At 36.3% G+C, this 22,293-nt stretch overlaps 1 protein-coding gene across 1 annotated transcript; it reads right to left on the reverse strand.

Annotated features, from left to right (window-relative positions):
• Window positions 1-285: 285 nt before the first annotated feature.
• LOC147067403 (vitellogenin-like) lies at window positions 286-14,166 on the reverse strand. The gene is made up of 14 exons (XM_085953593.1): window positions 14,032-14,166; window positions 13,560-13,758; window positions 11,438-11,560; window positions 10,103-10,314; window positions 9,337-9,591; window positions 8,809-9,027; window positions 7,045-7,368; window positions 5,157-6,334; window positions 4,820-5,033; window positions 3,446-4,469; window positions 2,326-3,261; window positions 1,994-2,192; window positions 1,024-1,807; window positions 286-438 (listed from the first exon to the last, which is right to left on the reverse strand). The coding sequence occupies exons 1-14, from the start codon at window positions 14,164-14,166 to the stop codon at window positions 286-288; spliced, it is 5,955 nt and encodes a 1,984-aa protein (XP_085809719.1).
• Between the last annotated feature and the right edge of the window lie 8,127 nt (window positions 14,167-22,293).

Here is a 22,293-nt window from a genome sequence, read left to right on the forward strand (position 1 = left end):
TTTGAAATTGCGCTTATTTATTAAATATATAAGTATATGTTTATAAAAAAACTACAAATTTACATTCTTAGTAAATATATATATATAATACATATTTCTCAAAAGTTCTACAATATTTTAAATATTATCTTATTACTAATTTATACAATCTCTAGGAACAGTCATAGGAAGAAGGTAAAAGATCGACTGGTAATTATTCAAGCTAAGGTCATTGAGATTAAATTGTATTGGAAAGTTACTTGTGGATATAAATTAATGTCATTAGTAATAATTTGTTATTTTAAATTACGCCTTCTGGCAGTGAGTAGGTGCGGAGAAAACTGTCTGCTTGTTGGATGGATATTGCTTCTCGCTGAGCTGAGGATTTTCTCCTTTCCTGATCTGTTCCTTGTACATTCTGAATTCCTGGTCTTTGTTGGACTTGCAGATAGCCTTTGCCTGGAAATTAATAAATATTTTATTAGGAATGCAAAATTTCTATTGCAGTAGGCCGCAGATTTTTAACGACACACGTTGAATGTAGAGCAAAGTTCTCACTAAAATCGCTGTAGTACCGATATTTTGTGGCTTAGTATTTCATAATTATTCAAACAGATGTCACTGTTTGTTAAAAATTTTAGATTATGCAAATCAATCGACAGATGCTAGTAATTTGAGCTTAAAGTCAGCTGAGATAACTCGCGACATTTGTATGTGTGGCCTGTCGATCATGGCCTCATAGAGCGAGAAAACTCGCTGAAGGCATAGAACCGAAGGCATAGAAACATTACAAAATGCCATTGAATGTAAGTTGAGCTGATAAAAATACTCAAAAGTCACCAGCTAAAGTTTATGACATGTATTCAACTCAAATGTGAAGTGTGATATAAATATGTATAAAATGTAAAAGTCCCTTTTATAAGGTTTGGTTGTACATCCACTCAACTCATCCAGTGTGAATCAAGAGAGAGAAAATCAACATTATTCAAATATTGTGATGAGATTTTGAGATTTAGGGATTATAAATTTAAAAAAAATGCTTACAGGCAATTGGGTCATTTGCTTGTTGTTGCAACCCCTTGAGCAGACGGGAAGAGCACGGTATGTGATGCAGATTTCTCCGTTGGATTCCCAGAACTGGACGCGACGTTGCATTACACAGCCATTATTTTCTTGGCGTCCGTAGCTCTTTGTTGACTTGACACCGCTTTTCTGTCCGTCTCTGTCTTCATGGCTTTCAGAGCTGGAGCTTGAAGATTCGCTGCTGGAAGATGAGCTGGAGGAAGAGCTGGATGAAGAAGAGCTTGAAGAGGACGAGGAGTCGTCATGGTCGTTAATGTCGTTGAAACGGTTGTGCTCATCATAGTAGTGGTTGTTGTAGATAGCGGGGTAATAGCTGTCGCGCTGGACGCAAGATTCCCTTTCAGCTTCCTGGTGGAGTTTTCTTGACTGGCCCTGGCATTGCTGCTGAGGGAGAGCGTACGAAGCAACGAACAGAGACTCATCGCGAAGGAAGCAGTTTCCGGGAGTGAGGAGATCGTTCTTCTCTCCAGTCATACTTCCACAGATACCGCTGGTGGTGTTACGGTAAGAATCAGAGGCCTCGAGGAACAAGCGCTGTCCGTCGTAAACTACTTTGAGTTGGCTCTCATCAATATCGACGTAGATTTCTCCGCTGGGCAGTTTCCAGGCTCTCAGGAGCTCAGAGTCTTCTTCTTGACTGTTCCAAAGAGTGAAAACTTGGTTGTCAGATACAACTTGTTGCTTTCCGTTGACGGTCATCTTATCTTGCTGGAGTTCAACGGTGATTTGTTCGCCAGATTGAGATCTGTCAAAGAAATAATATTATTTTATCATATATAATAAATGTAAGTTCATTCATATATTGGTTTCCGAATTTATTTCATTGAAAATTTAAGTATGTACCTATTGTTGGTATATTAATAAATTGCTTACAGAAATTTTCAATAGACATAAGATTATAGATTAAAAATGAATAATATGCATCATTTACCTGTAGTTGATGCGAACTTCTTTCTGTTGGGGAGATGGGGATCTGACAAGCACGGTGGTCTGCTGTTGGTAGGACTCGATTCCATTGGAGCCTTTTTGGGATCCATTCTGCATGACGACATGCCAGCAATCATCAACAGTGTAGTCGATTGTCTTGTTTGAGAAGGTGTTGATCTGGGTTGTGTCGACGGTGCAAGATGCTACAACAAAGAAATTGATATTACCTACTATTTCGCAAAAGAAAAAAAATAGATAGATCGACGAGAATGATTGGTCTAATGTGTTGGTCCCGATTGCTTTATAAGTAGATACTTATTTAATTATTAAACTTACGAGTGAGTTGATATCCGTTTGCCTTGTGGATGAGACGTTCGTAGAAGGGAATTGAAGGATGGACAGCGACGACGGATCTGGTCCATGTGTTGACTGGGATGTCGTGGAATGCGATGCGAGCATTAGGAGTGTTGATGCTTACATTCATTTTGTGGAAGTCTGGGTACAATCTCATTTCAAGATCGATCTTGTTTTGCTTTCCTTGGAAGCTGACGAAGTCTTCTTCAACATTCTGGAAACCGAAATATCTGATCAAACCGTACAGATTCTGAGTCATGTTCTTGGCATGGTTTCCGACCTTGTCGTAAGATACGCTGAGTTTCAAAAAGTCCATGGTGTTGGCTCTAACGGTGGAGTTCATGCACGCGGGCATCATGTTGTTTCCTCTCTGCATTTCTTGTTGGCACTGCTTGGTGACTGGGTCACGGCGAAGGTGTTCTCTGTATTCTTGGGTCTGCTCTGCTTTAGCGTGGATAGCAATGGATGCTCCGGAGTTAGCATCTTGGCCATACTTGATAGCAACATCGAAGTCTGAGTAGGTTTCGAATTTAAGTGCTTTCTCAAAGTTAAGCATGGGAGTGTTAGGCATTTTAGCGGAAGCAGCAGCCAAGAAGTTGAACTTCTTGTTGTCGGCGGAAACCTTGCTATAGTAGAAGATAGCTTGAAGTTTTTCGTTGACTGGGCTACGAGAAACGGCGACGGTGGCTACGTATTGAGCGTTCTTGTGTCCAGAGAATTGGAGGCCGACGTCGATGAGTTGAGTGTGACTTTCAGGAGTGGAAACCATCTGGAGCATTTGTTGGCGACGTTTCTGGCCTCCAACTTTGTCGTCTGATGGTGAGTTTCTGGTGGCATCGGAAGGTGAGCTCCAGAAGCTTCCTTGTTGGTCGCGGTTGGAGCTTCTTTTGTGATTCTGTGACTGTTGCCTGTTGCTGTCTGTAATTAAAAATATAATGGGTTTTAAAACATTTTTATATCAAATTACCAATATATTATAGTAAGTGGGTTTGTACATATATTATTAAATTATTAATCATTTCTTTTGTCAAATTTATTATCTATTAATATCATAACGGTCCATTTGGTCTATCTGGAAAACAATATTTTGTACGTTACTCACCGTATCCGAAGAAGAAGATGACTTTGCGTGTGCTTGATTGACGTCCGTCATGTTTCAGTTCGTATGAGTAGTGTTTGATGCTTTCACTTGACAGAGGATTGATGATAGCGGACATGAAGTTCTTTCTAGCTGATTTGAAGAAGCCGTATCTCTCTGGTTTCTCATCGTAGACAGCGTGCACTTTGAATTGCAGACCAGTCTCTTGGCCGTACATCCTTTCGTAGCTGACTTCGGGGTTCTGTTTCATCATCAGCTTGACATTTTTCAGTTCAGGGACGGGTTGCATTGATTTCTTATCGTAGATGCCGGTGTAAGGCCAGCTGCTAGCATGAAGGATGGTTGTCTCGCTAGCTTCATTGATGGGGCTCATTTCGATTGCGACTTCGGAGTTGTTCAAGTCAATATCAGCCTTAACCTTCAATGGAATGTTCACTTGAACTTTGTTGATAACTCCGGCTGTGATATATTCATTTTTATTTCCGAGAGTGTTCAAGAAACCGATCTTTCCATCGATATTGGTGGCGTATGTCAAATGAATATCTGACGTTACGTTGACGGATTCAGGCTTGACCAAGAAGTTAACCGAAGGCTGAGGTTGAACCTGAGCATGAATTTTTCCGTTGATTCTGAGCATGGTTGGGGTCTTGTAGTTGAAGAAGAATGGTACTCCCATAGCCATGGGGAACATAATGACGACCTCTTCGGTATTGACGAACTTGGTGTAGTTGAATTCCATTCCCTTGCGGAGTTCAGAAGAAGCCAAGTGGATCATTTTGGGTAGGTTGTGGACGGTCTGTTCATCGATGGTGAAGAACCTCTGTTGGTTGAGAAGTCCCAAAAGAATGTTGGCTTCCAATTGTTCCTTGTTGTCTCCCTTGATGTTAAGCATCTTGGCGATGTCTTCAGCGTCATACTTTTGGCTTGATCGGTGCTGTCCTTGGTGTTGGGATTGTTGTCTGCCGGCGGCAACTTGGTTTTTGACAAGTTCTGCGAATTGGCTCACGCTAGAGATAACTCCGCGGACCTGAAGAAGACAATGTGATTTTAAGTTTTATTCAGCATCGATTAAGGTCATGAAATATTAGTTCCATAAAGATCTTGATATGATTTGCTCAATGTTAATATAATATTATATTACTTAGGTAGTAGATATGGGCCTCCACAGCGAGAAATCGATGTTAACCACTTGTTCAACCTATTAGGTCCATACTCTAACTCAACACACAAATTTAAAAACAACATGTGTAAGTACTTGCCAGACCTAGGATTCCAACCTGGGACTCATGCCGTTATACAGTGACGCTTAAGCCGCTCGGGCATCGTGGGCATATATTGTATAGGTGCCATTTATATATAATTATAGTTTATAAGTACCTTGTTGGGGTTCATCCATCCTCCGAGTTTGCTCTTCCAGACGTAGCTGATGGCCTTGGGCAAAGAACTGTCGTAGCTGCCGATTTGGGAATAGTATTGGTAGTGACCAATGTTCATCTCGTCGGATTGGTAATCGTTAGCGTTCCAGTTGGAATATTGGAAGCCATAGTTCTTCTCATTGAGCATCTGTTCAGCGGCACGAGCGTTGCTGGCCCTAAATTATTATTTGCATTAGAATAATTAGGATAAACTTAATAATTAATAATGTATTTGATAAATTTTGAATGATAGATAATTCACGAAATTGTAAGTAGGTACGTGAAATCTATTGACTTACAGTGATTCGAATTCGGGCTGTTCAAGAGTGGCAGCGTTCTTGATGGCTGACTGGATGGCGGCGCGAACTTGGTAGTTGGAGTCAGTGTGTGTCGATTGGGCCATACGTTGGAGCATAGCTGATGTGGGGTGAGCCTTCATCAATTGGAATACGGCAGCAACACGAATCTCGTACTCAACCCCCTGGTTTTGATAGATATTGAACAAGACGGGCCTGGTCTCTGAAGGATAGAGGATAGCCATATGTCCAAAGTTCATAACCATGTGTTGGCGCAGGAAAGTGCTGATGCGGTGTTTGCCTTCCAAGTATGGTCCGAAGACTCCGAGGATTGCGGGGTGTCCCAAGTTTCCGATGGCTTGGATGTAGACTTGAGCTTGGTGGCTGTCTTGCTTTTGAACGGCGTTTTTCAATTCGCGTTCCAACCATGGGAGGACTTCGCGGGAGACAATTTGGTTATTCTTGTTATCCAATCGTCCATAAGAGTGGACAGGGTAGTAGCTGTGGGCGGTCGTATTGTCAACGTGAGCCGTGTTGATGAGACTGGTGACGGCGAGGAGGGCAGCGGGACCCAAGAATCGCTGTTGACGAACTTCGTTGCTTGTAGCGAATTGGAAGAAGTCTAAGAGGAGTTCATTCGTGGGGTAGCGGAGGGTCCTATGGAGTACGGATACCACTTCGGCGGCTTCTTCCTGTTGGATCTTCCTGGTTTGGATCAACGATTTAATTTGCTTATAAGCGGGGAGGGTTCCGGATTGGGCAAGGGCATCACGGTAAAGTTTGAAAGCCAACTTTTGGGTTTCTGAACCAGTTTTGTACATTTGGGATGTAGCGTCTTGCAAGTGTTTGGAATCCATTTCTGAGACAATCGACACAATGATGTTCCACTTCTCAAGAGCTTCGCTCTTGGGGAGGCCGTTGACGTTGTTCTGGAGTTGTTCGGCGATTTCATAAGCGATCTTGCGGACATTTTCAACCTGGGCTGACTGCTGTTGGTAGTCTTCGGGCTGCATGTAAATTCTGTTTATGGCGGCATCATCCATATTTGGTGCGCTTTGCCATTTATCAGAGCCTTCAGAGTCGCTAGATGAAGAAGATGACGAAGAGCTGGAGTCTGAAGAGCTAGAGTCAGAAGAACTGGATGACGAGCTGGATGAATCCCACTGGTTTTGTTGATTCTTGTATTGCTGGTGCTTGTTTTCGTTCTGGTTGAACTGCTTACCCTGGCTTTTTTTGTTGTTTTCATGTGAGTACTCATTCTGTTCGTAGGTTTGTCTTCTTTCGGGAAGAACTGACCTGAAAATTCATATGTTAAATGTTAGCAAAGGTAAAATAATAATACCAAATCCAACAATTATATCGTACTACCTTTCACTAAGAATTGACAGTTAAAACCTGCTAAAGTTCTAAAGTGACATAAGTACCGGAGTAGCTTAACAAATAATTAATAAAAAAAACTTTTGAATACACATACAGTAATAATATTAAGTGTAGTGTGAATTTAATAAATTAAATTCTGCGGAAGTAATACATGATAACTGCTACATTGTCTAAGTCGAGTAAATTCATACAGGCTGATGATGATAATATTATTTAACATTTATGTTACATATGGAGATGGATCGGAATCGAATATTTTATGAGTTTATCTAGGTAACTAATATAATATGTAGGTCCTGCTTGAATGCAGTAGGTACCTGGTAAAGTGTCTGTAAAGCAATGTTCATTTATATTACCTCCTGTTCCTGCGTCCATGTTGGAGCTGTTCATTCTCTTGGCTATCATCGTCTTGATCTTGATATTGGTTCTGGTTCTTATACTGATTCTTATTCTGTTTCTTTCCCTGTTTGTTGTTGTAGTTCTTGTTCTGTTGTCCATTCTGATTCCTGATTTCTTCTTCGCTGCTGCTTGAGCTGGAACTAGAGCTGGAGCTAGAGCTGGAGCTGTCAGAGTCATGCGATCCGGAGTTTTTGTTGGAAGAAGCAGACATGCTATAGATGAGGGAGTTAGAACGACGGGACGGGGAAGGAGCAGAGAGTGAATCCTTGTTTCCAGAGTTGATGGCGGCAAGAGTAACGTTGACGCTGCTGTAGACGGTAGCCTTCTCGGAAGAGGGTCCGTACATGACAGGGGAAGCGGAAACCATGGTCGCAGCATGAGCGGAGTAGATGGTGTTGTTGGAACGATCAGCGATGATGCGGGATACGGTAGACCTCTGAAAATAATATATTATTTATGTTATTATAATATGTTTAAAATCAATGACATTTCATCTTGCTGTACACAGGAGATTCGATATTAGTTGAATTAATTTGTTACTACTGGGAAGAGATTTGATGTAGATTCCGGTTAGGATAATTGCAATAAATTACATTATATATACATACATATGTGCAAAAGAAAAAGGGCAAAGGGAAAAGGTCAAAAATATGCTAGATTAGGTAACCATAATTAATATTATATACAAAGGAGAAAAGGGACGAGTCGAATTAGTATTTATCACGGGGAAACAGAGGTTTCAATACAAAATTGTCTAAAACTCAATCATCTTTTGCGTCGTCTATAAAGAAGTGATTTTTGATGTAGGTAACGTCAATTTTCTTTCGCTCACAGATACGTGTAGAGTTGGGTATTTCCCGTGAAAATCTCAATTTCGAGATTCGGGACTTCCCGAAATGATGAAATTTTTAATTTTCGAGATTCGGGATTTCCAGAAAATAATTCTCAAGAATTCTCGAGATATCGGGAAATTTAAAAAAAAAACTGTAAAAATTCTAAAATCAGTGTAAAAACAGACAACTTCCAAAAAAATATGATTTTTTTATTTATGTAAGAAGACAAACAAAATAGAAATAGGAAAATAAAAATAATTAATAACATTAAGTACTTATTAATATGGAATTTCAAAAAACACAGACTGTCAATCGCATACGTTTTTGAGACACAAAATTCCCTGATGTTGCGTTGCACAAATTGCGCTCATTTTGAGTCGACGTTGGCTTAATTGTGTTAAATGCCCCGATCAGTCTTTGAAAGTTTTGTGTTTTCTGTCCACTTTTTTAATATAGAAAATCATTGTTTCAATTAATATTTGATAATAAAGAAATCCCAAATCCCGAGGAAAGATTCTCGAGATCCGGGATTTCCCTAAATGTTAAAAATTTCAATTCTCGAGTTTCGGGATGGAAATTCTCGAAAATTTCTCGAGAATTCCCGTCGGAAAATTCCCGAAACCCAACTCTAGATACGTGTACCAAGGCTGCTAACAGCTAAGTCGAAAGGATTATTCGTGTGAATACGAGTTATTTATGGGATTAGATTGTTTAGAATGCCATCTATAGTGTCCCAGAAGTACAATGATTATTGTATGATGAAGTTACAAAAAATCTTTGGTAGGGGTGAAATCAATAATAGTGCATTAATTACAACATTGATCTGACAATAATATTGTCTTGATTCAGTTACCTACTAAATTGGTTTGCTCTCTATTGAGTTCATGAATGTACGTCTGCATTCATAAAAAGACAATTCATAGCCGATTTGGCCTTCACTTACTGGTGAGTTGTTTTCATATAAATATTCTAACGTATAGATATCTAAATGGCTTTAAGAAAAAAAATAGAATACACGTAAATAATAATAGGTGTACACTTACGCTCATGAAGTTATCGACGCTGTGAGAAGTATGCTCCCATTGGGCGCCTTGTGGCACGCCAAAGTGGTAAGCAACCCTCTTGTCGCATTCGGAGTAATCCTTGGTCTTGGTGATCTCGAGCAACTGTCCGGGCTTTTGGGCACCAGGCTGAAGGAAGGGAGCCAACCAGAATGACCTCTGGACTTCATCCATGGGCAATGGGGCAACGGTGTACAGGGTCTGTGAAAAAATATGACTTTGTAAAATATATCTAACGGCAAGTTTATTTATCAGATTTTTAGAGAATTAAATTGTCATTAATGACTAAAACATTACTGTAGTTTGTAAACATAAACAAATATTAAGAGAAAACATACATTTATTTACTTTTTTTAGATCTAAGGGTAATAGTAATTATAATCATGTATGTCTTCCCATTTTAAAAGAAATATGTGATAATGGTTAAAGTTCTAAATTTTGTCCAAGCCTTTTAGATTATTACTCTTAGACTACAAGAAAAATACAATGAAAATTCATAACACTTTTTACCTTGCACCTTCCGGTGACGTCAGTTTCCATTTTACGGTAGACTCCGCTGGTTTGTTTTTCGTCTAAGAAAGCGTTCTTGGAGTGGTACAATGACTTGCTGCTGGTGTCGTACTGCAGAGTTCCGAAGAGTCCCTTGATGAGATTTTCCTCTTGGACTCCCATGTCTTGGCTGACTTCCAATTGCTTGACGAGGCCGCCTTCCATGCGGACGAGGAAAGGACGCTCGATTCCGGCATATGATTGGTATTGAAGGTTCTGGGGATACAATTAAAGAAACAAATATCAGTCAAAGTAAAAGTACGACAATTAAACGATTTCGCCATCTTTGTACGTGGTTTACGATTTTAAAAATGTAAAATATGATTTAAATAAGTTTATTGAATTGATTTCCAATTAATATGCAAAAGTTTCGTTGGCATCTATTTATAAGGCAGTAGATTGTCAATAACAAAATAAAAGAAATAGTTAAAATACATTAGACACACAAATTACATCAGTAAGCCAAAGTGTTTTCGCATATTTAGTTACATGGACATTATTACTATTAACAATGTTGAAACCGAGAGATTTAATACTACATTTCTATTATTTGCCATTTTCTTTGTATTTTTTTATATTGATTTGGTGGGCATTAAAAAAATTGACAAACACCCTATCACTGAACTTAAAAAATGTATTAGGATAGTAAAACAACTAGTAGTATGATTAGAGACATAATATATGAAGGATTCTACTAATTTAATACAATTAAAATAGAATTCCGTACCTCAGGAAGCGGTCCCTGAGCTCCCATTGCCAATCTCTGGTGGATGTGAGCATACTGTGCGTGCTTGAGAACTCCAAGAAGGCGTCCCTCGCTCTGGGCGTGGAGCACCAAACGGGCCCTCAAGAGAACACCAGCCCACTGGTCTTCCTCATTCAAGGAAGTCAGAGTGCGGGACTCTACGTCGTAGTAATAAGTTGATCCGGATTTCCATTCTGTAAACAGATACAAGTACTTAACTTATTGATCACCGGAACGTCAATTGAAAATGCATACTAAATAGACTGACAATATTAAAAATAAATATGTCTATAAAATAAATCGATACACTCCATTGATGTAAGGCAGTAGCGAAGAGTGGAGGTAGGCTGGTAAGATTCTCCATAAATAGTGAACATTAAACTTTGTTAGTCATACGTATTCGTTTTTATTGAACTATGACTACAATTTACAGATGGTGTTGGTTAGTTTTTAAAAATCAATTAAGCCCTGCCGAAACCAAACCATAATAGTTTTGGTATATTTTGGGCGATACGATAAATTTGTGCCCACTTTTTCGTTCATACTTATTTGTTTTCGTTTTATTAAGAATACATATTACACATATTGTTGGTTCATTTTTTTAAATTCATTAATCCCTGTTAATAGTATTTTATCTGTAAAATATCCAAAGTTATGTATGCTTTAATTGCATAATTTTAGATATTTTATTGATAGACGAGAATTTTTGACTATTATACATTATTTCGCAGGGTTTAATTGACGTTTTATAAACTAACCAATACCTACCATCTGTAAATTGTAGTCTTATTTGAAATACGTATGACTGAAAAAGTTTAGTGTGCACTATTTATAGCGGATCTTAACAGCCTACTTCTACCCTTCGCCACTGACGTGATGTGAGTTTATAAAAAAGTAATTTTATTAATTCTGAGAATTTAATATAACCATTTTATTATCGTCATGATAATTTGTAAAATCTATAACCTTTATGAATAAAAACGAGCCATTACAAAACCAAACAATGTAAATATGACAACTTTCTTTAGATACTGATTTTTGAAATATTTTTTTTGAATCAATAAGCAGGTTAGAACTGTAGGTTTAAGGAATGGAATATTGAGATAATAATACAGAATAAAATATTGTAATATATCCAAAATTACAAGTCAATTGCAAAGTCAGATGGAAAGTTTGCCGAATGTGATTCAATAAAGCCTACATCGTGAAAACGCATAGACAGATAATACTATGTTAAAACATCCCACAAACTATTTTTTGTACCATTTACAGTTTACAGCAATTGTTTGAAATTTTAATCAGGGAAATTCAACTAACCATCGCGCGTGATTTGTCTGTTTTCCTGCTTGTTTTGTTGGTAAGCGTGGTCGTCGTTCCTTTCCTTGTGGATTTGGTTTCCATATTCGGATTTCTGGTGGCTGTTGGCACATACTGCCACTGCTGTAAACAAGAGATGAAAAAATCAATTTACGTGGTGCAAGTAGGTATAACCATTGTGATGCTTTTAACTATTTATCTAAATAATAAATTTGGTAGGTATATACGAATTAGAATTAATCAGAGTCTTTGTAAGTCAAACCGATTCATTATGCCACGGAATACGCCCTAAAGAGTATGGAAGCACACATAAAAGTTAACAACTAATTTCTCTTTGATTCCAATATTTTTTCGTTAGCTCGCGATTAAAATCATAATTTAAAAAAAAAATAGATATATAAAGAATTATTCATTGTTTATAGATAGCGTCATAAGACATGGCCATTGTGCATAGTATAGTGTACAAAATTATGTAGTATTGCTGCAGTGAAAATATTTTCATTTAATGTCTGGAACGATGAAAGAAAATTATTGTTGAAATTCAGATAAACACTAGGCAAAACCTTATCAATACAATAATGGAAGAGAGAAATAATATTATTTTAAAACTTGGGAAATATGAGAAAAAATACTATAAGAAAATTCGTTTGATATTATTAATTTTAAAAAGTTAACACACGGAAACAATAACTTATTTATATAGGTATTTTTATTTTCCACACTTTTTATAAATTTATACAATTAAGACTGTCTTGAAGATCGGCTTCGCCTTGAAGACAGTCCCAATTGAATGCAATCAGTTTTGTTATAAATACAATTATTGTGAAAATCAGTACGGAAAATAAAAATAAATAAATAACATATTATGTATTTGAGTGTTTGTTATTTTTAACACAATGTCAATCAAGTAATAAACAACAAATACAATTTAATAAAATAATAGTTATATTGATTATAAAATTTTTTCACATAATTTAGTTATATAGACACGAAATTTATTATAATTGAAAAAAAAAACAGTAAAATATCATAATAAAAAAGAATTTTCAATTCAGCTGAAGTTAACGTAATAAACAAGTAGGTATCTAGATAATAAAAACAATTATTAAGAGAAAAAATGTTGTTTTCACTTACCCAAGAAAGTCAATAAGAAGAAGGCCCTCATGATGATGAGCTGCCCAGTAGTAACCTGTTGCTGAACACAGAACAGGACCGTCTGAAGAATGAGAAGAAAATCTTGGCTTTTATACTGCAAAGTACCCTTGTGTTGTATATTTTTCATCAACAATATTGTTGATAGTACGACACGCGAAAGGTATCATTCTGAGATTTTGCAATAATTGTTTATTGAACTGCATAGATACATTTTGTCAACGTTATCTCAAAAAGTGTGCAAGACTGAGGTCATATTATAATATATATTTTCTATACTTACACTTTTCATTAATTACGTTTGCTTGATATATTTTATCCTGTACCTACTTAAAAAATGAAAGGAAGGATTTAGTAGATGAGTATGTCGGAAAATATTTATTTAAAGCGGTGGAAAGTAAAATTTCTCACTAGTTTTCGATTTTTTTCTCTTTTAACTTGGGCAATATCTACCAATTGCGTTTTACCAATTAATACGCAATTAATCATAAATAGGTAAATATTCCTACATGTTCATATCATCCATATCGTAACATCCTAGAACAGGTTTCAGACTCTTCCACGACAATTAGACATGTCATTCGCCAAGCTTTTTCCTAGTATAACAGGATTTCCCATATTAGCTTCGCCGAAATTTCATTTTCATTTTATACCATGCTCTATTCCTATGACCAGTTCAAAATACATTTATTAGGTAAGTCTTGCATAAATCTCAGATATAAACAACTGTAGATGCTTCACATCAACCTATTTGCATCGGGATTCATCAAATTAAGACCGGGTGCTGTATGTAATGGTTTGGTTAGTGGGGGTAATTTAAAAGGCCATGCCATATAATCCTATAATCTACATTGAGACATCCTCTAGTTAGAGTCCAGGAGTTTATAGGTAACGTAAGGTCCACATGCACCGCAAGTACCACTAAAAGCATCGATTTGTAAACCCATTGAAGATATTGGCCCCGCCAAACCAAACCCGCTCCGCACCACATCCGGGCTCAAATTTTCTAAAAGCAAGATAATTGGAACCATGTCGGATGGCCCAATGAGTCCAATAGCTGGTTGGACCGACTTGACCATATTTTCCCTCTCGGAGCACTTTCTCGGACATTCCCAGAGGATGTGGTTTGCATCCTGTTTTTCTCCAACGCATGGATATGTCGGTCGCAGCTGAATTCCACCGAAGAATATCGCAAGTTGTCGTAGATTACGGCAGTTATGTATTTATTTTTAAGCACTATGCCAGACGTTGAGGCCCAATTTTATTACAGTAGTAGGTATATTAGTAGTCAAACCGTAGTGTGGTAGTTGCAATAAGACAATAACAAAATTACTCAGGATTTATGATTGCATTGTGACCTCACTGGGAATCGGACGTGGGGCTTTTGATAACAAACCAGTGCTTTACGCATTTGACTACGATGGCAGCTGAAAGCTACTTACCGCAAACTGTCGCAGGATACCGCATTTTTGTGGAAACTTGCGGTTGAGGAAGTAATACACAACTTTAGAAAGTAGATTTCGTGTAGATGAGAATTCAGAGAAGTGGGTGTAAACATACTTGACGGTGTCATTCATTGAATCTTAATTCGACACCCTATAATAAGAATTACAAGATAAAAAGAACTTTTTATATACAACGTTTTTAAATTTTCTGTTGAATCATATAAACTTGACTTGACTAGCTTAAACGATCAAAAAAATTTTTACTTGATAGAAATAGTAACGCACGTATATATTATTTATAATTAATTTAGTTGCTAGGACCCCCTAGCAACCAATAATGGTATCGAAATAACTTTTCATACAAAACAGAATTAACTGAAAATGAATTCAATTCTACTTAAAGATGGCTAAAAGTATTAAAAAAATGTTTTGGCATCGTGTTCTGATATATTCTAAAAGTTTCAAATGTCTAGCTAACCGGGAAGTTAGTTAAAAATCGATTGCAAGATTTTTACTGGACAAACAAACCACCGGAAAAATAAGAATACGAGCTAAGAAAAACGTTGTAAAATACTATACATCATTCTATTCGAAAGCGGTACTACGTCATAAACCCATTATCAGAATAATATGTCGTAAATTATCTATTTGTCGTTATACCACCATTTAGCTTTATTTAAATTAAAATTGTACACAATTCTTATGTACCTGCATTATATGCTTCATTTGGATCTAGTTGAATTCAAAATATAATTGTCATCAAATTAATATTCACCTTTTAATATCAATCCTAAAGAATATCTCCATTTTATTTAGCTATAGTTTATTTCAAAGTTTTATTTCAATGAAATTTAATTCGTCATAATAAATACAAAATATATAAAAATATGTTGCTATATAATTTATACGCATTTAAATTTCCATGCTGCAATAAGATTATAAATTAGATCATCTATTTTTCCCGTACATAGACACATTTTTGATAAACTTGAGAAATCTCGTGTAAGTATAGGGTTACCATATGACAATTTTTGAATGTTGGACGAATGAAGATATCAAAGGACTTGAAGAAAAATTTATAAATTTTATAATAAGTACCTACCTATTGAAAGAAAAATTTTTTGCTCTTTGTTGAACCTTCTTTAAACTCGGTGGGCAAAAATATTTTTCTTACATTAATCTATTCGCGATGTTAAAAAATGGAACATATTGATTTAGGTTGATGCAGAAGAACTATGTCTTCCTTTTGGATAGGTGCTGTATGGCAAGAGTGGCCACATTTCTTATATTATGTTAACTGTCAATACATGGTGGAACTGCATTATATATTAAGGCTATACTTCAGCTGGGGCACGGTCTAAAACGATCGTGACTACGCGACGCGAATATTATGCAAACGACGCCTGCAGAACAAAACATAATTTGTCATAAAAATTCAACATGGGTCCATTTAATGTTCCGTTTATTGTTCTTAACAATAATAATATATTCATTGATATGTTTTCTTTTTCAAGTTAATGGGTAACGTTTTTTAGTCATCTTTACACGATTTAAGAATTAATATCTCCGTCGCCATCACGAATAAAAATTAACGTGTTCACAGCTCGACTTTCGCTCTCCTATTGCCAGCGAGTCAAAAATTTCGTCGCACCTATAGTAGAAAATTATTTGCCGTTTCACTGAAGTATGCTCTTAATAAAAAGCATTTTTTTTGTACTTATTCCACTTTTTTATTTAATAAATTTGGACCGGTTTCGTCCGCCTCAAAGGGACATTTTCAACTGAATAATAAAACAGGTATTTACCAAAACATCATAAAGGCGACACAAACATCGCATTATCCGTATAATAGTGATTTGTGTTTATTAAATAAAAAGTGGAATAAGTACAAAAAATTGCGTTTTATTAATACATATTAATCAAAAACAATAGTAGTAATAATGTTTGTTGTTGTGATCGAGTTTTTGTATAACAATATAGTCGCTAGCTATTTAAGTACCAAGTTTGCATAATGGAAGAAATAACCCATTGGAATACTTTTTCATCTCTATGTAGGTATAATTTTATGTCATTTAAAATGACCGAAATTTGAACATTTAAATGAACAAACATCGCCTGGAAACACATCAATAATATAGAGAAAATCAAAAAACTTTCACGCAATATATTTCAGATTTAAATCTGCTTTAAAATAATATGTAAATAACGGTCGCCTTTTTTAGCCTGAAAAAATCCACCGGTTAAAATTTGTACAGCGTATTTAAAAAAGTAATCCACGTTTTTTATCGAAGATCTTTCATAATTGAAGTCAATGGTCACACCAAACCACACGCATCACACCCGGTCTTAATCACGGTTATCACAGAACCCTACGTTTGGTATTAAGCACCAGTATTTTTTATGACGAGGTCGCTATGCACTCAAGGGTGCTTTATCTGAATTTACATGACTAAGTGCCAATTGAAACAAATTTACCTCACTGGGAATCAGACGTGGAGCTTTTGATAACAAACCAGTGCTTTACGCATTTGACTACGATGGCAGCCGAAAGGTACTTACCGCAAACTGTCGCAGGATACCGCATTTTTGTGGCAACTTGCGGTTGAGGAAGTAATACACAACTTTAGAAAGTAGATTTCGTGTAGATGAGATTTCAGAGAAGTGGATGTAAACATACTTGACGGTGTCATTCATTGAATCACAGAACCCTACGTTTGGTATTAAGCACCAGTATTTTTTATGACGAGGTCACTATGCTCTCAAGCGTGCTTTATCTGAATTTACATGACTAAGTGCCAATTGAAACAAAATTAAAAATTCTTGTAAATAATAAAATTTAATGTAAAACTGCCGAAAAGATTTTTCATCAGCGTTAAATATTAAAGTATTAAAGTTACTAATCACTTTAGTTATAGTTTTGATTTAAATACGATGAATTTATAAATAACCCCTATAGTTTTTTTGGTACTGTTCGGTTAAAGCGGATACAGCGGAAAACGCATTTTGAAAATAGCCGATAAACTGGATTATTTGTTAGGTTAACCTGACCAAACCTAACCTAACCTAACCTAACCCAACCTAACCTAACCTAAACTAACCCAAACTAACAAATAATCCAGTTTATCGGCTATTTTCAAAATGCGTTTTCCGCTGTATTCGCTTTAACCGAACAGTACCGTTTTTTTTATTGAAATGTAAATCACATATTATTACGTTAAGATATGATTTTGTAAAATTACTAATATGCCAGCGATCAGTGACGTCCCGTGGTGGTAGGCAGATTGAGCGTCGCTTGGGGTCGGCAGTTACTCGATGGGCGGCAAATCGAGGAGAATCATATGGAATATACGAGGGTGGGTCAATAATTCCTTAGAAAAAAGCATTAAAACAGTTTTTATTTTTGTATTTTTTTTTATTTCTCAACATAATCTCCTTGGAGCTCAATACACTTGGTTAGACGTTTCTCAATTTTTTTTAAACCGTCAGAAAAATAAGTTTTCGGAAGGTCCTCAAAATAAGCATTTGTCCGATCGATGACTTCTTCATTTGAAAAAAAACGTTGTCCACTTAGCCATTTTTTTTAAGTTTGGGAAAAGGAAAAAGTCACTGGGGGCTAAATCTGGCGAATACGGTGGGTGGTCGACCAATTCGAACTTCAATTCTTCAATTTTAGCCATTGATCGTAAACATGTGTGAACACGGGCATTTTCCTGATGAAAGAGGATTTTTTTCCAGTTTAAATGAGGCCGTTTTTCTTCAATTTCGTTTTTTAGCTGGTCCAATAAAGATGCATAATAATCCCCTGTTATTGTTTTTCCTTTTTCCAAATAGTCAACGAAAATAATTCCACGTGCATCCCAAAATACAGTAGCCATAACCTTACCAGCTGATTTTACGGTTTTCACCTTCTTTGGACATGGTTCGCCTTTCGCAATCCACTGCTTTGACTGTTCTTTCGTCTCGGGAGTATAGTGGTGTATCCATGTTTCATCTACAGTCACAAAGCGACGAAAAAATTCATCCGGATTGCGTTGCATGAGCGACAACAGGGCTTTAGAGGCCACCAACCTATTGCGTTTATTGTCGACTGTGAGCAAACGCGGCACCCATCTTGCAGAAATATTTTTCATGCCCAATTTGTCATGTAAAATAGAAATGACGCTACCTTTTGAGATCCCTGTAACCTCAATTATCTCACTCAACTTTAATCTTCGGTCACTTAACACCATATCGTGGATTTTATTGATCATTTCTGGTGTAGTCACCTCTACAGGACGTCCTGAGCGTGGTTCATCCTTTGTTGATGTACGACCACGTTTAAATTCATTTAACCAGTTATAAATAGTTGCAAGTGAAGGAGCAGATATGCCGTGAACTAAATCCAACTCATTTTTTATTTCCTTTGCTGTTAACCCTTTTATATTAAAATGTTTAATAACAGCTCTAAACTCAATTTTCTCCATTTTTGTAAACAAGCATTTTTTTTTTAAATGTACGAAAATAAAAAACAACAACCCGACCAATCTGATTGAAACTTCGCAGCATACTGAATCGGTAGTGCCGCTGCATGAAAACAAACCGCTTACAGTACTAGTCACGCCACCTGTCGGCTTTTCTAAGGACTTATTGACCCACCCTCGTATCGTCTCTGTTCTGGCAGAACACACTAACTGGAGAATACTAGTTTTGAGTAATTTGACTTTGAAGTTGTTAAAATGTTTGAAATGGTCTATCATGTGTGTTTATTAAGGCCATGCATTAGTTGAGGCACGGTATTAAAAGATCGTTGCTAGGCGATGTGCGGATTGCGGGTCGCGGGTGCAAAAGACGCCTGTCAAACGAAATATTATTTCTCATATAAATCCAACATACGTCCATTTTATGTTCTGTTTATTATTCTATTAGTAACAATAATAATATATTCATTGACATGTTTTCTTTTTAAAGTAAATGGGTAACGTTTTTAGTCATCTTTACACGATTTTAGAATTAATTGGCCCGTCGCCATCACGCAGCAAAGTGACGTATGTCTAACTCGACGTTCTCTCAATGAATGCGAAGCGAGTACAAAATTTCGTCGCGCGTACAGTTGAAAATTATTTGGCGTTTCACTGATGCGTCACCTTAAGTAATCGTAAAAAGGATGACTTTAAAATAAAGACTGTTTATTTATTAAGAAGGTTTCCAGACGGTAAAGTTTGAAATAAGGAACATTTTGGTATAACTAACTCAATATGTAATATTAATATGATATATTTATAGAAATAGCTAAAATTATTTTGTTTATATGTTGTACAATAATACGAGTAGCATAGTAAAAATGGTATGAAAACAATAACTCTGTGTTGCTAAATAGTACGAACTAAATGTGTCAGAAAAATCAACCAAATAGAACCTCAGACTTGGTGATATGGGTGTCTAACTTAATTACCTATATTATATTTATTCGCTTTTCATATCTAAATTTAATTTAGTATGTTTTAGTGGTATATATTTTGTTAGTAATGTATCAGTAATGATGCTAAAAAATACTATATATAAAAATGGGGCGATTGACCCATTGACTGACTGCCGTATGGTAACCCTATGTATGCAGACATTTACAAGGTACATCTTGTTTGTGTATTTTGTGAAAATATTTAGTTTTAGAAACTAATACTGTGTAATAATTATTATTGTAATCATTAAATACTTGCGTATTGATAACATAGCGTGTAGGTACATACTATGTTTATATAATAATGGTGATTGTGATCTGACTGATTCACTATCACTCTTAATATATAAATTTTAATGAAGTATATGGGCCCTACAATGTAGGCCCTACATAGTCTGGATTAGGGATTCCAATCCTGGGATCCGGGGATCCCGAGCTATTTTCGATACCTATGAATCCCGGGATTGATTTTTCAATCAATTTTTATGGAAAATAAAATAAAAACGAAAATATAACAGAAAAAATACTTTTAATAACAAATAACTACATTAGAAATAAACTGAGTTTGAATGAAGTTTGAATTATACCCATGTGTAAGTTGCCGATTCATTTTATTTTTTTCACATAAATTAATAAAAATGGGAAAGATTGGAAAAAACAATGCTTCGCACTATTAACAAAGTAATTCCACCATGATCTCATGCGTTTTACGGTAGTTTCATATTTGGCTGTTGACTAATTTTATTTATGAAGCGGAAAGGCCATAAGTACACCATGATTTGCTTTACTATTTTAAATCTCGCTAACCCATTCATTAAGTCTTTACTATCAGAAACAGCAATCTCATATTAAATTCACATTATTATTTATATTACAATATTATTTACTCCATTATACTTATATATTTCCAAGATTGAACGTATACAATATTAACAATAAATGTCTTAAATAGTAAAAAATATACTAGATTTATTTTTTACCGATTTTGTCAATGTTATTTGTAAATATAAAAATTTTATATCAACAATGGAAAAATGCCAATCCCGGGATTGTCAAATTGTAATCCCGAAATCCCGGGATCAGATTTTTGGCTCGGGATTGGATTCCCTAGTCTGGATTAGAACAGGAATTTACTGCTAGTCTAAGCCACATAGTCAAAATCCCATAAAAGCGTACTTCTGAACATAATATGTGTCTTCTAATACTTTGTTGTTTTTTCGAAGTCTCCATTATAGAACATTTATTCTCTACCCTTCTGACGTGGTGTAGCCAGACAATTATTGCCACCGCGATTGATAACGATTGTGAGTTTTGTTCGCCTTCTGACATCTTCTTTTATGATTTACCCCTAAACATACATTGCTAGTGGCTGATATGACTCTTAATTTGTATACTAAAGCAGGTAAGGCAGATGATCCAAATCCCCAATTCATGTGGCATCACAGGGAGAACACACAGACATACCATCATTTTTAGGCAATACTGTAATATCGTAATATATAATAATCAAGCTGACTCATTTGAGGCTCTTTCTTTGGCTAATGCTTTAGGTACCTCTTCAAGAAAATTATTTTCCTTGATGCTTGGTGTTGGTGTTAAGCGGTTGAACACTATATTTATTTTATTATTCATAATTAATTATGTAGAACTTTTTCAATACAAACCGAACATTCAACATTGATATAATAATTAAGTAGGTACGCATTTCATCGATAAAACGAACATAATGTAAATGTAATATATTATTAACATTTTTAATATATATTATGGAGAGGAAGGCGCAACTATACAAAGGCATGCACGCAGAAAAATGGTTTGAGGGGATCCATTTCGAAAAAATATCCATTTCAATTTAATTAATTGATTTTTAAGGCGGTAGGAGAGGGCGGGGGTACCAAAATCTAGCATCTACTGAATTCCTCATTTACCCCGCCTACTACTAAGTGCAAGAACGTAGTGGTCGCGCGGGGGCGGCGCGGCGGCGTCTTGCGAAACTCAAACGTATAACCGTGTGTAAAATGTTCGTAGACAGTGTGTTTTTTGGGGCATAATACACACGGTTATACGTTTGAGTTTCGCAAGACGCCGCCGCGCCGCGCCCGCCAATTGACTACGGCCGAGCACTTATGGTTTCTTGTCGCTTCTACTGCGGGCCCCGAATTTTTACAGGTACATTCCCCATAGGTATCCAGACATTCCGCACTTTGGGCGAATCTAATAAAATTGGAACATTATTGTCTGCAATGCTCCACGAACAAAGCGTATTTTTTGATCAGTGTTAATAATATACGGTTATATCTTTCCGGTAAGAACAAATCCCGGTGAACTGTACTACGGTGAAATGTAATATGTAAAATTTACATGTAACACGTGGGATATAGGTACTCAAAATTGGGATTAAAATGCTTACATCTTTTCATACAAAGCAATTAAATCCTGTGTGATGTATAAATATTATGTAGGGTGTGTATTGACAGTGACATCCCTAGACAAAATGCCGCCCCTAGGCAGCGGCTAAATGCCGTCCCATTTTTATACAGTATGTTTTATCATCCTTTCGTGACTCCAATATCTAATAAATGTGTTGTATGGAGACATGCTTTCTTCTTCTTCTTCTTTTGCCATATCCTCCCCTTAACTGGAGCATATAATGGACACCACGCGGCGTCTCCAAGAATTCCTGTCACTCGCAAGTCTTCTTGCTTCGTTCCAGGTCAAACCAGCATCCCGTAGCTCCGCCGTATACACTCTGTAGATTGTATTTAGCGGCCTTCCAGGACGCTGGAATCCGGTCGGCTTGAAGAACAGGCGAGCCAGGTTGA

This window comes from Rhyacophila brunnea, unplaced genomic scaffold, assembly GCF_057557595.1.
Source record: "Rhyacophila brunnea isolate RB1 unplaced genomic scaffold, BYU_Rbru_1.0 scaffold_4, whole genome shotgun sequence".
Lineage (NCBI taxonomy): Eukaryota > Metazoa > Arthropoda > Insecta > Trichoptera > Rhyacophilidae > Rhyacophila > Rhyacophila brunnea.